At 32.8% G+C, this 17,203-nt stretch overlaps 1 protein-coding gene and 1 pseudogene across 1 annotated transcript; one reads left to right on the forward strand and one right to left on the reverse strand.

The window, feature by feature from the left end:
- Positions 1 to 4,184: 4,184 nt before the first annotated feature.
- Positions 4,185 to 7,234, reverse strand: LOC134231764 (tigger transposable element-derived protein 4-like). The gene is made up of 3 exons (XM_062713730.1): positions 7,177 to 7,234; positions 4,904 to 5,709; positions 4,185 to 4,724 (listed from the first exon to the last, which is right to left on the reverse strand). Exons 1-3 carry the CDS (start codon positions 7,232 to 7,234, stop codon positions 4,185 to 4,187), a joined length of 1,404 nt encoding a protein of 467 aa, XP_062569714.1.
- Positions 7,235 to 9,454: 2,220 nt separating this feature from the next.
- On the forward strand, positions 9,455 to 10,494 carry LOC134231749 (beta-1,3-galactosyltransferase 1-like; annotated as a pseudogene).
- The last annotated feature ends 6,709 nt before the right edge of the window (positions 10,495 to 17,203 follow it).

The following is a 17,203-nucleotide window of genomic DNA, read 5'->3' on the forward strand; positions in this document are numbered from 1 at the left end:
CGGTCATCAACATAGGTCTATTTTGGGACACACCTCTCTGATGAGGGCAATCAAGTGATGTTAAATAACCTTATGTCGGGTGTGCTTATAATAAAATAATGAATAAAACATGGGTAGTTTTGGTGCATAGGGTATGGAGGAACATCATATCGATGTCTGTGGCGGGTCTGGGGGGATATAAGTGGGAAGTTTTCAAATTATCTGGCCTTAGGGTTTCCCCCCATCTGTCATCTAAGACAGAGGGCGGTTTGTAAAAAGGAAATTTTTACATATGTACGTATGTGTTTTGGAAAAGTGTGTCAAAGATTGGGGTCACTCAAGTTAGACAGTCTTGGTGCCCACTCCACCTCTTCACACAGGAGGGGAGGCTTAGTCCTGGAGTACATGGTAAAGTACTAACAACCAGGTGCAATCACTGGGAAACGGGGTAAACGGATATTTTGAAAACTCTTCCAATCCCAAATGGGTGGTATTTTCATAGTTTGGGATTTTTGGTACTAGCGCTCAACGCCAGGCCACCAGTTTCCCCGTTATACCTTCTAGGTTGGTATACTGGATATCCCCTCGGACCCTGGGTTAACACAATGTGGCCATTTACTTCCATTGTCCCCCTTTTTCTGGTCAAATTGTAAATTGATATAGTATGATATTTTGTCTAATTGATTCAATAAATTTGGAAAAAGAAACATGTGTTTGTGACTGTCTCATCAGAACAGTTAAGAGAGTAGAGGAAGTACAAACTTATATGAAATACAAGAGTCTGAGGTTACAAAGGCGTTTATTTTAAATGTTCAATTAACCAACATTGTAACGTCAAATACAACGTTGAGAAAGTTTGTCAAAATTATACTAATTTTCTTAATTTCAAACACGGTTTGTAGCGTCTTCTCCATTCAAAAAACATATCCATAACACTTAACACCTAGTTTGCGAACAATTGTACAAATATAGCTTGAATAAGAATGTCATTGTTTTCAAATTCTTTAATTTACCATGTAACTCTATTAATTCTGCAACAATGAAGCACACATCACGTTCAATGACGTTCCTAACTCTTTCGACAATATTCTTAACTTTAATCTGTTTCTTTGCAGACAATCAATCGTCCGATTCAAACTTGCTACCACTCAAAAATTGTATTTTCCATTTAATACAAATACACAGATTATTTTTCATACAGATCCTGGTTTATACGGATTTTTTAAGCTTGTAGAAAGAGTTTCCAGAATGTAAAGTACAATTTTATTGCTACTTACTGCTCAGTGACGTCCTCCAACGTCATGGTTTTTTGCTTTTTTTAATCCAGTCCATATGTATTTAGAAACTGATATCTTTTAAATGGAGTGACATATTACATAGCCTGGTTTCATTTTAATTAATACAGCAATACTTTATTTAAACATGTAGATTTTATTTTGTTTCAGCTCCATTTATCAGAGGGTGGTTGTAAATACTATAAAGTGAAAATTAGTAAATTATTCAATTTGGACGGTGCTCCGTGACCCCATTTTTGCTGTTCTAAATCCTTGGTAATTTTAACAAATATGAAGATGCATTCCAATTTTTTTACTCAAATTATTTGAATCTGCTGTCAAAATATTTTTACCAAATTTGGATATAATCCGACGTTAAATAAAAGAGTTAGGACAAAAGTCTACGAACTTTTTGAATGACCCTCGTACATCGCTAAAAGTCTTGTTTATCATAGATTGATACATGTATATAGCGCATTCAGACAGCGCAAGAGCAAATATACGCTAACTTGTTGAAACATGATTTTCCGCTAAATGCAGTGTATCATACATGCAAAATATGATACATTTACAGTATCTCATGCATTACATTTATATTTGAGTGATGTTTCTTTAATTAGCAACTGCAATCTAAAAAGACAAATCGATTGCAAAATTTTGGAAATATATTTTGATTAATGTTAATTCACAATTATATTAACTTGGAGAAGAATTTGTTTGTTTTTTTTTTTTTACTTAATGTATCCTTGAATATAACCAATAAGGAAATTTAAAGTTTAACATTCACTTTTCATCAGTAATTTATGCAAAAAGAAATATAAACAGATTAAATACATTACTATTACATTATTATCAAACAACCAGTGTGTATGTTTTTAAGTTCAAATTTAAAACAATTACTTAAAAAAACATATTTTAAAGACTATATAAAAAATAGATATATTATTCACCGTAAAATAGAATAAAATTGATAGGATTTAACTCATTTAAGTTAAATCGATTTATCAAAGCTAAATAGCGTTTATGTCACTCTTGGGGTTTTTCGGGTTTTTATCCACCTGTAGCTCTGCAGCAGGGATATGTGAAATGTGACGTCACGGCCACCCTGCAGTCTCCCTGCATATCTTTTAGCATTCAGCACGTGGAAGTAGCAAGCTTTGTCTTTGATAACATTATTCAGACTTATTGTGCGATCTTCGTTTTTATACCGAGTTTTTCTACGGAAAATTCCATGTCCCTTATTGCTGCAGGGGCTTACAGCGTTTTAACTTTCTTCTAATAGACACCTGGCCCAAGGATCATGAAACAAACTTAGACTTAAGTCAAAATTTTTATCAACCACAGAATCTTTATTTGTTGCTGAATTATTCTCTAAATTTACAGAAAAGAACATTTCTATGGAAGAATATTGGAAAATAATTTAATTTTGGTATACTTGACTTCTTCAAGGTTTAAGTACAACATAACGATTTTGACTTAAGCTTAAGACGTTTCATGATCCTATGATGTTTTCAAAGTCCGTGTTTTACATGTAAGTCCTCTTTAAATATTTTTATTATTTACAGAGTTTTGAGATCAATAGCTGTTCGTTATCCTCGCCTATTTACATATAAGGTAGAACTATTTAATCGAATAAATAAATAAATAAATGACTATATATATATATATATATATATATATATATATATATATATATATATATATATATATATATATATATATATATATATCTCTGAAATATAGATATCTTGACTTAGAGGGGCGAGTTTAAATAAATTTTTATTTTAAAGATTCACACCAATTTAATTTAATTTTTTTAATTGTTTTTAAATCCATGTTTGTTATCTGATTGTGTTCTATGAGAATATGCATCAGTGTTACAAAAGAACACCTTTCATTAAATTGTGTTTCTAATTAAATGTGCAAGATTGTAAGATCTAGACAAAGATTCGTTGCCTGGAATAATGTTTTGTCTTTAACAAAAACTTTAACATTAATTGAATAGTTCTAATTAGTTGCGTAAAGAAGGGTCATTTCTAAAAATAGATATGCGTCATGAAATCCTTTGAAAATAATTCTTTCTGTAAATTTCTGTCTATTCCTCTCATGCTTTACTACATGGAATAATCCAAATTTCCACTTAATGTTTGCAGGTATAGTATTTCATTGAATGGCATATGTCATAACTTCTCAGTTTTGAACATTAAACATGTTTTGATTTGTCATTTTACGAATCCTTTACCCGGAAATTTATATATAAAAATACATTTTAATTATTTCCGTTGCATACCGTGTGCAAGAACGATAGACTAAATTCAGAGGCTAAGGATTGTGAAAGCAGCTGTATTTAATTGCAAGGAAACAGTTTTTAATCAGCATATTGCTCTTTTCTTCCCTACATTAGATAAAAAAGATATACAGCAAAACTCGTTTATAGCGAATTTCAAGGGACCCAAGAAAAAACTTCGCTATAACCGTAATTCGTTATATGTTTATAGCGAATTCGTAAGAAATGTATAGCGAATTCGTTATAAAACAGTCAGCTAACAGTACTTCAACCTATCGTACGTCATACATGAATTGATATAACACTTACAGTTTAGTTACAAAAATAGTCAATACAACCTCTTACTTTCTTTAATGCATATTTTAAGAACTGTGTATAAAATATTTATATTTTATTTACTTTTGATCATTTAATATTATATAATTTGTGCATTTTAGATATCAGAAGAAATTGAAACCTGTCTCGATCATCATTGCGTAATACCAATGCTACCGGATACACATTTATCAAATAAAAAATAGAACCAAAAAATAAATACTTTATTTCCGGAATATTTTTTTATGGTGGCAAATAAATACAAATCAAATACAAAATGGTTTTATACATATGGAGTATTTACAGGTATCTGAAAGTCAAATATCTCGTTATGCATTGTTAAAGTAATCGTGAATAGTTGACTGTTTTGTTTTACTGACATTCACGAACTTCTCAATTTCACAGAGGTAGGTAAAGAAAACCTCTGGAACATTTGCACTTGCTTCTAAACATCGCCTCAAGGTGTGAATAGAGTTTTTACCATCATCAAAAGTTGGGAATTCTGTTGAATCTATGATTTCGTCGTCATTGTCACTTTCCGTGCTAACTGATTCAGTTTGTGAGTTTCCAAGAATATCGTTAACGATGTCATCTTCGGATCTTGTCTCAACACTGATCAGGTTTTCGTCCACACGAACAATATCATCGAAGGATCCGTTAAATTTCTGAGCAAACAATGCTAATGGAATGTCATCATCTTCTTCGAACTCATCATCACAATCATCAATAACTTCTGCGCTTTTGTCCTCAAAACCTGCCTTTCTAAAACAGTTTGAAATGCATGACACGCTAACATCACTCCAAGCCGACTTAAGAAATCTAATTGATATCAACACGTTGATGTTTGGTTCCATTTTCTTTTCGTCACACTGAAATTAAATTAATATGTTAGGTAATAATCATAATTATTATGTTTATTTATCAATTAAAGAATGAAATGTCATGCTTCGTAGATAAACACAGGTGCGCGCCGATGCCATTTATAGCCTCGGGACTAAAACCGCTACTTACACAAAAATAGACAATAGAAATAAAGGTGTGATCTTACCTGAAGTATGTATTTTATCAGGCGCTGACGATATTTGATTTTCAAATTGTTGATTATACCCTGGTCCATTGGTTGTAGTATGCTCGTTGTATTTGGAGGGAGAAATTTCAGAGTGATGGATTTGAGATTAGGGACTCTCGGGTGGGCTGCACAGTTGTCAACAAATAAAAGCACCTTACGTTTTTCTTTTAGAAATCTGCGGTCAAGAGTTCGTATCCATTCTTCAAAAATAGAACTAACCATCCACGCTTTTTTGTTGGCTCTGTAGGTTACGGGAAGCGATTTTACCCCCTTAAAACATCGAGGGTTTTCAAATTTTCCAATGACTAGCAGGGGTAATTTCTCTGTCCCGTTCATATTTGACGCAACCATGAGCGTTAATCTCTCCTTTGATCTTTTCCCCCCATGACACTTTTCACCTTTCATTTGTAGAGTTCTGTCCGGTAGAAGTTTGTAAAATAGCCCGGTTTCATCTGCATTGAAGATATCTTTAGGATCGTAATCTTGTAAGATCTGCGGCAGCTTCTCCTTCCATTCGTCAACGCTTTTAGGATCAACGATTGCGCTCTCTCCAGTTATCGCACGGCACACGATTCCATGTCGATTTTTAAAGCGATCCAGCCACCCTGTATTGGATTTGAAACTGTGGTCTCCTAATTTCTTGGCAAGGTCTTCTGATTTTTGAAGGAGTATGGGACCGCTTATTGGAATGTTTTCCTGTCTCTTTTCATTGAACCACTCTAATAATGCCGCATCTACAGTCTCATGCGGAACGGACCGGTGACGTTTTCGTGATGGACTGATTCCTGTAGATTCGTAATTTTTAATTATCTCTTCTTTGTTTTCATATATTCGATCAATGCATACTATCTTTGCAAGATATATAATTGTATTCAGCGGCAGCTCACACAAATTGGTCCGACCAAAATAGTTCCATCATGATTAAGTAGATACAACATTATTGTTCATGATAAGAGTGAAGTTGTGTATTTCATACGTTAAAGAAATCAAAAATAACGTCAAAATATTATTAGAAAATCACTTTCCCCCCGAAATGCAAATAAAAAATATCAATATTCCTACGCTCGCTCCCTCCTCAGCTTTTTTTTTTTTTACATGTTTGATAATAGAGAATATTTAGGTCATTCTTCGATTCATATTATTTCACCGATGAATTGATAATACTATATCAACAATTGTATTAAGTACATGTTTATAGTCTGTTAATTATCATACAATTTCCTTTTAAGAAAAAATAAATCATTCTGTGTGTGTATATTATTAAATGACGGAATTTTCAATCCCTGGCTGGATTCTGCTCACGTGTGTACACTTTGTAAACTGTAGGGGATAAAATGTGTGGCAAAACGAGAACTGGGTCGGACATTCGGGTTCGTGTTGAAGTTCAGCATAGGCTTACCATTTTATATAGAACTTGAATAATGTAAGTAATTTCTGCGACGAATACATTAGCATATTTCAGTAATTTTCAAAACAAAAAAGGTTTTCAGTTTAGTGTATATTATTAAATGACGGAATTTTCAATCCCTGGCTGGATTCTGCTCACGTGTGTACACTTTGTAAACTGTAGGGGATAAAATGTGTGGCAAAACGAGAACTGGGTCGGACATTCGGGTTCGTGTTGAAGTTCAGCATAGGCTTACCATTTTATATAGAACTTGAATAATGTAAGTAATTTCTGCGACGAATACATTAGCATATTTCAGTAATTTTCAAAACAAAAAAGGTTTTCAGTTTAGAATTTTCCGATCCGGTCTTGATTTTCCTAACACGGCCATTTTAAACACAAGTTGTTGCAGATGCAAATGTTAGAACAAACTATATATAGTTCAACAGGGATTGTATAATTTTTATTAATCAGAATTCGTATGCATATGATCTAATTAAGAAAAGAAAAGTTTTGTCTGCCATCGTAACTTCTCGGCAAAACAAAACGTGTTCCTCCGAGCTCGCTGGATGCGTTTAACAGCTGCATCGCACGTGTGTAGATCAAGGCTAATGTTGGTCTTGCGGACACAGGTTCATGTAGGCCTATGTGTACCGTTTGTTAGGAGACTGGGTGACCTCACCATGCTCTCGAAATTTACACCAGTTCCATAACTAGGCCCTAGACATTGCAGTTTTTTTTATTAACGTCATTATAAACACTGATAAGCATATTAAATCTAAAAGTCGAATATCTTTGGATATGGGGTAACCCATATCTATTCTTGTTCAAAATTGTACTAAGAGTATTCGGTAAAATATCAAACCTTGTAGCAATTTCTTTTTTAGCGAGGCCACCTCTTTCAACTTCTCTAATGATCTCATATTTAGTCTCTATTGAAATTGCTTTCCGCTTTCTAGACGGCGAAGACATCTTGGTACTGACACTTATCGAGTTAGGATTAACCTAGGACATTGTTGTGAACAAATCTCAAATAAGATGTATTTTAAAGTAAAGAACAATGAACAAAACTCAACACACCTGAATAATTGGCTTGTTTTTGTCGTAAGCCCGTGAGCACTTTATTATCTTAACATTGAAGCACAGATTTTAAAGTTTTATGAACGCGTATATTAAACGAAATTTGTAATGAAAAATATTCGTTATACTAATAAAGAAATGTGTTAAAATATCGTCAGCGGGGGTTTTAAAATCACTTCGTTATAGCCGTAAATTCGTTATAGCCGTGTTCGTTATATACAGCAATTTTTGGTAGGTTTATATAAGGACTCTGCCGGGACTTGAAAAAAAATTCGCTATAGCCGTAAATTCGCTATATCCGTGTTCGCTATATTCGAGTTTTGCTGTATTGTTCAAAAGGAATTTGAATCAAACTCATTTGGTGATTAGTCTTAGCGGAGAGCAAGGTACATGTATTTGTTAATACTGAAAAAAATACTGAAAATTATGAGAGTCGTTCTTATACTTGTATTTATATCTTGTGTTTATATATTTGAAAACATGATATAACTTTTACTTTACATCCTCAATGAAACAAGGAACTAATTACATTTAAATGAGAATTGTTGCTTATCACCTTTATCTCCAATAGGATATTGTTAATTCATTAAAATAAGACAATATTTGAGTGTGTGAAAATATTTATTTATTTTAATATCCGGTGGAATATTCTTCATGGGGAAATCGTGAACATATTCTATATGTATGCTTCTGATGAAATACTTTTTGTTTATGATGAAGGGAATTACAAAAAAATTCAGAAACTAATTCTTATGCCAATAAGATGCCATGCCACTTGATCCCACCTCTGACGTTTTGGAGGTCTGTGTTTGTTCTGCTCCTATTTTGTACTGATTTATGGAATTTCGAGCTTGAATGCTGTTTCTTATCTCCAAATGTGCCAATGAAAATTTGGTAACAATTTTGATATGATAATTCTGTTTTTCTTGTAATGATTACTTAATATATTATTTAAAATTTAAGATTTTAACTACACATCCCTTTTTATAGATAATTTATGCCAAAAAAAATAACTTGAATTAATAACAAACCATAAAAAAGCCTCTGTAATATTTGTGCATAATAACAAACAACGTAAAAGAATTGCCAAACAAGACTTTAAAAAATAGAAACATGTCACTTTAATTTGTTATTTATGAATTTGTTGGAGTTTTTTTTTTCTCTCTGGTGTAAAGAAAAGTCAACATTGATCTGAGAATTTCTTTAAAATACATAAATACTTTTACCTCTGCGACATTTTTATAATTATTATGAATTTAAAGTCTGATTTAAGCCCTCAAGCCGAAAAATGAACAATTTCTTGTTTTTTCAAAAACTAAGGAATTTTTTATGAAAGATGATCCATTTTAGATCAAATTGGTAAAAACAAAGTCAAAGAGGTCTCGATTTTAGAGATTTTTTTTTCATTTTAAAAAAGATATAGCACATTAATTTGTAAGCCACCTTTGGTTGTCGCAAAGTGTTTTGAATATATCATTTCAATCACTTGTAATGTAATTGTGCCTGCATATTTTATTGTATACATATAAAAGAAATGGATTTTACATTACATTCTACATTATGCGCTTGCTATTCTCCAGTTTTCAACGAAAATCTCGTTTCATAGGCTTGTTCCAATATCTCTTTTGTAAACAACATATTTGAATTAAATTGCGATTACCTTGGCCTCGTTTTAGTCAAGAGAGAAAAGAATAGGATGGAAGGAAAACACAAATAAGTATTAAAACTAACTGGCATTTGGTTATAGAAGTTGTATAATTTCTTTGCATATTATCCAATGTAGCGGAAGAATCAAGCTTAAAATCTATAATTTTTTAACAGCATGTTACACTGTAAAGTGAGAAAATTCAGTAAATACCTATTTTAACGCGAATGCAAAAGGAGATTCATAGGAGCAACTACATTTTAGCGCTTCTGCTTGTCTTCAAAATGTTTAAATGTGATTCTTTTCATAATTCGGGCGGGCGCGCGTTTTATTTAGTTGTCACTCATTTACAAAGATATGTATTCTAAATCTCTTGAGAATCATTTTTTCTATTTTTTAGATGTTCGATTCAAGGGGAATGAAGAGAATAAAGACGGTATTGAAATGGATCACATTGGTGTTCTTATTAACCTTCCTAGTGTGTATACCATTTAGAAATTCAAATATTGATATACAGTTAACATCCTACAAATTAGTTCAAGCGTATATGAATTCTGGAATCATCACGTCATTTCCAACAAAGCCCGTAACATGTGATAAAAAGGAAGTTTTTCTTTTGGTCATGGTCCCAAGTGCAGTATCCAACTTTGAACAACGGAATGCCATCAGGAACACTTGGGGCAATGTAACAAATGCAAAGCAGCTTGTTCTTGTTAGATTTCTATTAGGAAAAAGTGGAAACACGGCGCATCAGGATCTTGCAGCAACTGAAAACCAAATTTACAATGATATTTTATTTGAAGACATCATAGAAAATTATGAAAATCTGACAAGGAAGTCTATAGCCATGCTACGTTGGGCGTCCATGAATTGTCATCACGTTCGTTATCTGCTTAAGGTAGATGATGATATAATTCTAAACCTTCCCAGACTTCTAAATGAATTCACGAAACATCCTACCGAAAAATCAATAACCGGATGTAAGGTCAAGGATTCTTCTCCGTTTCGATTATCAATAACAAAATGGAGAGTGTCAAGGACACAATATAAAGAAGACTACTATCCAGATTATATTTCCGGAACTGCGTACGGTATCTTATCACTGGTGATATTTTACACAACCTGTACATGGCAACTCAAAAAGTTCCGTATTTTATATTCGAAGATATTTACATTACTGGTCTATGTAGGAAATATATTGAAGCCCATGCTGTAGAGCATAAGGGTTTCAGTTGTGGATATCGCGATGAGGGGCCTTGTGGAAAGAACTTCCGTTATGGAATCACTGGACATCATTATAGTCCATCAGAAATAAAAAGAATGTGGATAGAATTACAAGATAGATGGTCCAACCGTCGCATTGTAGATATTTCTTTCATTTACGAACTTGTTGACATCTTTAAGTATATATTTCTGTAAAATATACCTTATTTTTAAGAAATCTTTTAAAAAGGTAAATTAATTATATAATTGACGTATTTTGTTTGGCTTCCCAAAATAATAAAAAAAAATTATCTATTTTGTACTAGAGACGACAAGACGACCGTTTTTTGTTTCATTCTTGTATGGATGTTTTAGATAAATTTACAAGCCATACAGATATATCTCAGTTCAATAGCTTGTATTCAAACGGAATATACTGCATATTTTCGTGAAGGATAATGCAGAACCTTTTACATGATATAATGCTTAATATATAATTTTGAAGGAATCCTGTAAAACCAGAAAATTTGGCGCATGCGTGTTTTAGCGCAAACGCAAGTGGAAATGCATTGGCGCAAATAAATTTTAGCGCTTTTATTTGTCATAAAAATATACAAATGTTATATATATATTTTTTTTGTATCCACATCCGTATTTGACTTTTTGGTTAGTCAAGCACGGAAACACAATGCCACTTCCCTATGTAAGTAGATATTCGTCACTTTTACCGTGGTGTTGCAATAACACGGACGTGACACAGTGTTGAAATTTTATCTTAAATAAAAGCAGTGGAGTATTATTGCATTTTATTCAAATTTAAACAATGCATACATCTAAAAAAAAAAGTTACTTGGATAAACGGTTATCATAATCAGGTATAATTGTCTGCAAGCTCAATCGCCATGCTTGATTGCACTGTTTTTCTCGAGGCGATAGATGATTGACACGCCGAGAAGCCAAACTTTGAAGGTGCTAATGATTAGAATCAGGTAACGACTACCTGGGTATATAACAATAGTTTGATTAAATTATAGTTCGGCAGAACTTTCTCGATCGATCCTACCTTGTGCAGTGCTAGTGTGTTTATAAAAATCCAACGACCCTTCGACATTACGTAATCGTGCGTTCTGGTTTGCATGTACTTATGTAAAAGCTTTGAACACACTAAAAAATAATATTTTGAAGTCTGTTAGCGCACAATAAATTTTAGCGCTCAGGGGCTCTTGCGCCAAAGGCGCTAAAATTAGCAGTGCGCCAAATATTCTCGTTTTACAGTAGGTAACAGCGTGTATATATTATTCATACATGATTAAAAAGAGTACTTATTGTACTTCTTTCCTAGCTGATCTTTCCTTATATTTTATGAAGCAGAATTTATTCAAAAACCTTTACATGAGAAGACATCACTAGCTTTGGCCCTGAATTGGACATTCAGATATCACAATCATGTATGTATTCTCAATTAAAAAAAAGGTTATTTTCATTAGTATGTTCGATGTGTCTCAATGACTTTGTAAATTTTATGGTCATTTAAATGGACTCTTTAGCAAATATAAACTCTATTTGCGTCATATAATGAGACACACTGGCTACTTTGCTCATCTTGACTACTTCGCACACACAATGGAAGCCAGAAAAAATAGAAATAAGTTCAATATAGATAATCTAAATATTTATATTAGAGGAGCAATTTTACTTTTTCGAAGAATATTTCGAATAAACATGATTCTACACTATTCCAGAATGCTTCAATATAAATATCACTTATCACGGCTTTCATGTTCTTAAGAAAATGTTTTTTCATAAATATATTAATATGTTCCTGTAAAAGTAAACTTTAATTTGTCTTCTACTTAAGCTTTTTCTGCCTATCTACTTCTACCTAGGTGGACATGATTTGAAAAACCATGAAAAATTATTTTTGATTAATATTGCGATTTATGGTTTTGCTGAACTTTAGATAATTTTTTTTATTCAATTCTGATGCTAAATCTTATTCACGGGTTGTTGTTTGAAAAGATTTGACCAATGCACAACACTCTATCGGTGAAATCAAATCTCGCAGAGTTTACTATAGTTTACCGTTCAGTATTAGAAACTTTAGAAAAAGTTTAGAAAAGTTTTCATTATTTATGTTGAGTGTGAAGTGACATCTATTATAGATCGAATTTGCAACTCAAAACTTTTTCTAACAATCATGAAACGTGTTGTGTATTGTTACAAAGTTGAGATGTTTGATTTAAAACTTGTGCATGTAAATCGTTGCTTTATAATTGATTCAGTTTGTGCAATCCATATAATTATGTATACGATTCTATGATTTTTATGCTTGTATTTAAAAAAAAAATGAGGAAAACCTCAAACCATAAGTAGTAATTAAATGACATTTCCTTTGATACCTCAGAGAATGAATGATGTAGATGTACATGTATGGCAACATGAAAAGAAAGCAAGCTCATTTTTTTCTTGTTTTTTTTTTTTTCATTGTATAGGTCGTTAAATTGTTTTGACTCTTCCTAAGTGAAAGAATTACGGCTTTTCAAAACATACTGCTTGTTTTTATTAAGCTTTTAAATTCCCACCCACCCCCACCCCACCCCCATTTTTTTCATTTGATTGAGTATATTTTGCCAGTTTTAGTATCATGGTTTCTATGTATGTAAGTATCTGTACCAGGCTTGTTTTATTTTTCAAATAAAAATGGCTAGAGTAGCCTTTTTCATTTTCTTCAAGTTGTTAGTATAATAAGTTAATATAATGAATAATAATATAAATAGAATATGTATGCAGACTACAACTGACACGCACAACAGCTAATGTTGCTCCCTGGAAACAACAATAACAACCATTAGTTTTGGCCTGTCAGCAAATACAACTCATTATTGAGTCAAATGATGACTGATATTTTCGTACTAATTGTCCGTACAATATATACACACTGAATTGATGACGGATTTTCCATTATTTTCTGATCATGACAAGGAGCACACAGAGGAAGTGACCGGTCGACAGGGGATTCTAACACCTCCATGGCACCTGATCCCACCTCTGATGTTTCGGAGGTCCGTGTTTGCTCTACTCCTATTTTGATTTGTTTAATGTACTTTTGAGCTTGAATACTATTCCTTATCTCCATGTATTTCAAAACTTTCAGTATTAATTCTTAGTCTAGTCTGCTATCCGTTTTTCTCTTCTTTCCCATATTACTGAAAAGTACAAGAAGAAATTGTTTATGTGTTAATTCAGTGTTTCCATTCAAGAGTTATATATGAAAATAATATTTACTATCATACATATCTAATTCTCATCAGAAAAAAAGGAAGTGTTGCTTTTTAAATAAGAATAACAAACTGCTTTCTGTCATTATAAAATACCAGGTAATAATATGCATCCATCAACAAGAGTTATCTTACCATTATTGCCCTTGAAAATATTTTTAATGAAACAAAATATTAACTCAATGATTATAAACAATTCGGCATCTGAAAGAAGATGGGCGCATTTGGCGTGTGATCTGCAAGAATCATTTGTACGAAACATTTATGGTTTAAATGTCCATGATTTGGTTGGCTGAACATAGCTGGTCAGATTTTACAAACACGTCCATAGATTTTTTTTAAATTTAGTTTAAAAAACCTTGTGACATTGTAACATTTATGTCCGTTTTTCTTAAGGGGGTACTATAACATAGTAATGTTCCACAAAAAATAAACACCAAAATATTTAATGCAGAGAAGCGTGATACAAGTACATGTACATTATAAAATGGAAGATCGGAATTATAGATTTTTCTCGAGAACCAAACTGAACCAAAATTTATCTAATTCAAAATTTTAATACATCAGTACATAAAGCGAAACTGACAAAATAAATGGTTTGCATGAAAAAAAACTTAACGCTTCATGCCAGGCTCGAACCAAAAACGTTTCGCATATAGTGCACTGAACAGGTAGTCCAACTTACTGAGCTATCACCGCTACACATATACATATGTTTTTAAAAGGACAAAGAAGCACTACATTCACACATTTGGATTTTTGGGTTAAAAATTCATTTTTCGTGGTGTCTGGGTCTTCTCTTCATTTTTTAAAAATGTGTATTCGTTCGTTTCTTTGAATTAAAATACACACAAATAACGTTTCAATATCATGGAGAGAAGACCCAGAGACAGAATTTTTTTTAGAAAAACGTGTTTAAAAATGTACCATTTTGTACAAAATGTCTGATTTGGTCAATTTTCAGATTATTTTTTAGCAAATTGAAGCTCAATTTCGGGAAAATATTTTTCTTTCCTGTTGCACAGGAACCCGATAAATAAAAAAAATGTTAAAATTTCATGTGACATGTCAATAAAATTTTCACTTTTCAATTACGCCCAGATTCCTGCCGAATGCCAATCAAAAGCGCCCTCGTTCTTTCTGTAACAATTTAAAGAAATAGAAATATCCCAATTTACACAATTTACAGGGAGTGAGTATAACAGTTTTAGATAATCTATTATAATAATTCATGAAAATATTGGCAATAGAAACTAGAAATCAACATCTCTACTTTAGATAAGATTTGATTGAATTGACTATTAAATGGTCCTCATTAATGGACTCTGTATATTTTGACAAGACTATTCCTTGTATTTCATGGCAAAAAGTCCTCATAAAGTTATCTCTCTTATCAGAGAGATATTACACCCTAATAATAGTTATTTCCATTCTTATATGGACGATATATCCCAGTGAGCTTGAAATAAAAGATACCACTGTGACAGTGTCTGACACATCTGTTTGATATTTGGAGAAGACTTTACTGGTTATCTTACAACAAAGCTTTATGATTAATGTGATGACTTTAACTTTTCAATCATCAACATCCCTCGCTTAAGCAGCATATACTTTTGTCACCTGTATACACACTTCAAATCTCTCAGTTGATCCAATACTGAAGGACATATTCTACGTATGAAAAATTTCTAAAAGGAGGTAAGTTATTGACATACGAGTTAATGAAGCAATAATATCTGCAGTCTTGCTTTAAGTTTTCATTTCATATGTTCTATGATTTAAACAATGATATTGTCAGCAAATGCAATTTATCAGTAGGCCAAATGCTGACCGTCTTTTTACATTCTTAGACCATTATTTACCCAACGATTTTTCCGTTATTTCCCGATCATGACAAGGAACACACGGCAGGTGTGACCGGTTGGCAGGGGATTCTAAAACCTCTATGGCACCTGATCCCACTCCTGATGTATTGGAGGTCGATGTTTGCTCTGCTCCTATTTTGTAATGTTTTAAGAACTATTGAGCTGGTAAAATGTTCATTATCTCCACAAATTTCATTGGAAACAAAGTTGATAGGGAGAAAATATATCATCATAATAAAATTCATGCTAGTTACCTCTCCTAGTTAATTTGTTTACTTTTTCTCACTAACGGTATCGGTTACTAAGTTCAGGAATATCTTTACGAAGTTAGGAAAAAGCTAAACGACCTTGTACTTAATATACATTCTAGAAATAGAAAACGCATCGTCGTAGCTGGATTAAGGATGTGTTTTCATGTAATATAGTATGTCAAGTATTTCTTTTTTAAATCATCAGAAATCATCCAAAAAAAAAAAAAACAAGAAAGACTCGTGTCACGACATGCCTTGGTACGAGAAAGATCCCACACTGGTCAAAGGCTCTGTGTGCCAAGTAAAAAGTCACAGCGGTATATAGTGGCATCTCGTAAGAGTGGTTCGCCCGCTTGGAGGAATGGTTAGGGCGTCTGCTCTGCTCCAGAGTGGCGAAGTAAGAAGTTGATCCTACGTCGCGATTTCGAATTCCACTGTAAGATATGGAGACCGGTCCTTCGGATAAGACCGTATGAAACGAGAAGGTGTTGGTACGAAAAAAGATTTCTCCCTGCTCGATGGCCTTGAGCTAGTGCCGAGTGTAGCACAAAATTTGCATCTCCATCGGAAAGTGGTGGTGTGTCCATATATATGAGTGTTAAATTCTCGAGAGGGACGTTAAAAAAATACAGCAAAACTCGGTTAGTACGAACATGGATATTGCGAATTTACGATTATAGCGAAGTTGTCTTGGATCCCCAGCTATATAAATTTAACGAATTTCTTGTACGGATATAACGAATTACGGATAAAGCAAAGTAATTTCATAGGTCCCAGTGACTTCTTTATAACCGAGTTTTACTGTACAATCAATCATTAAGAGAGTGAAAATTTTTGAATGGGACGTAGAAGAACATACTGTAAAACGAGAGAATTTAGCGCATACGTATTTTAGCGCAAATAAATTTTAGCGCTTGAATTATTAAGATATATAATTTCATTATGATATAAATGTGATATTGTTTTCTTTTATCCAAGCCCGTATTTGACTTTTTGATTAGTCAAGCATGGAAACACAATAGGTCTCCCGTATATAAATAAACATTTGTCAACTTTATCGTGATGTTGCAATCACATGGACGTGGCACAAAGTAAATTTTTATTTTATTTTTTTTTTAAATAAAAGAAAAAAAGTGGAGTATTTACACATCATATTTCATTTACTAAAACAATGCATGCATCGAAAGAAAGTTACCAGGATAAACGGTAATCATAATTAGGTATTGTCTGTATGCTCAATCGCCATGCTTGATTGAATTCTTTATCTCGAGGCGATAAATTATTGACACGCCGAGAAGCCAAACTTTGAAAGTTCTTATAATAAGTACTTGGTAACAACTAACAATAGCTTAATTGAATTACAATTTGGCAGGACTTTCTCGATCGATCCTACAGTGTTAGTGTGTATATAAAAGTCTAACGACCCTTCGGCATTACGTATTCCGGTTAACATGTGCATGTGAAAGCTTTGAACACGCACAAAAATCCATAGCGCACAATAAATTTTTAGCGATCAAGGGCTCATGCGCCAGAGGCGCTGAAATAAGTAATGCGCCATATATTCTCGTTT

This window comes from Saccostrea cucullata, unplaced genomic scaffold (genome assembly GCF_032062105.1).
Source record: "Saccostrea cucullata isolate Sc308-1 unplaced genomic scaffold, CSIRO_AGI_Scuc_v1 ctg170, whole genome shotgun sequence".
NCBI classification, from domain to species: Eukaryota; Metazoa; Mollusca; class Bivalvia; order Ostreida; family Ostreidae; genus Saccostrea; species Saccostrea cuccullata.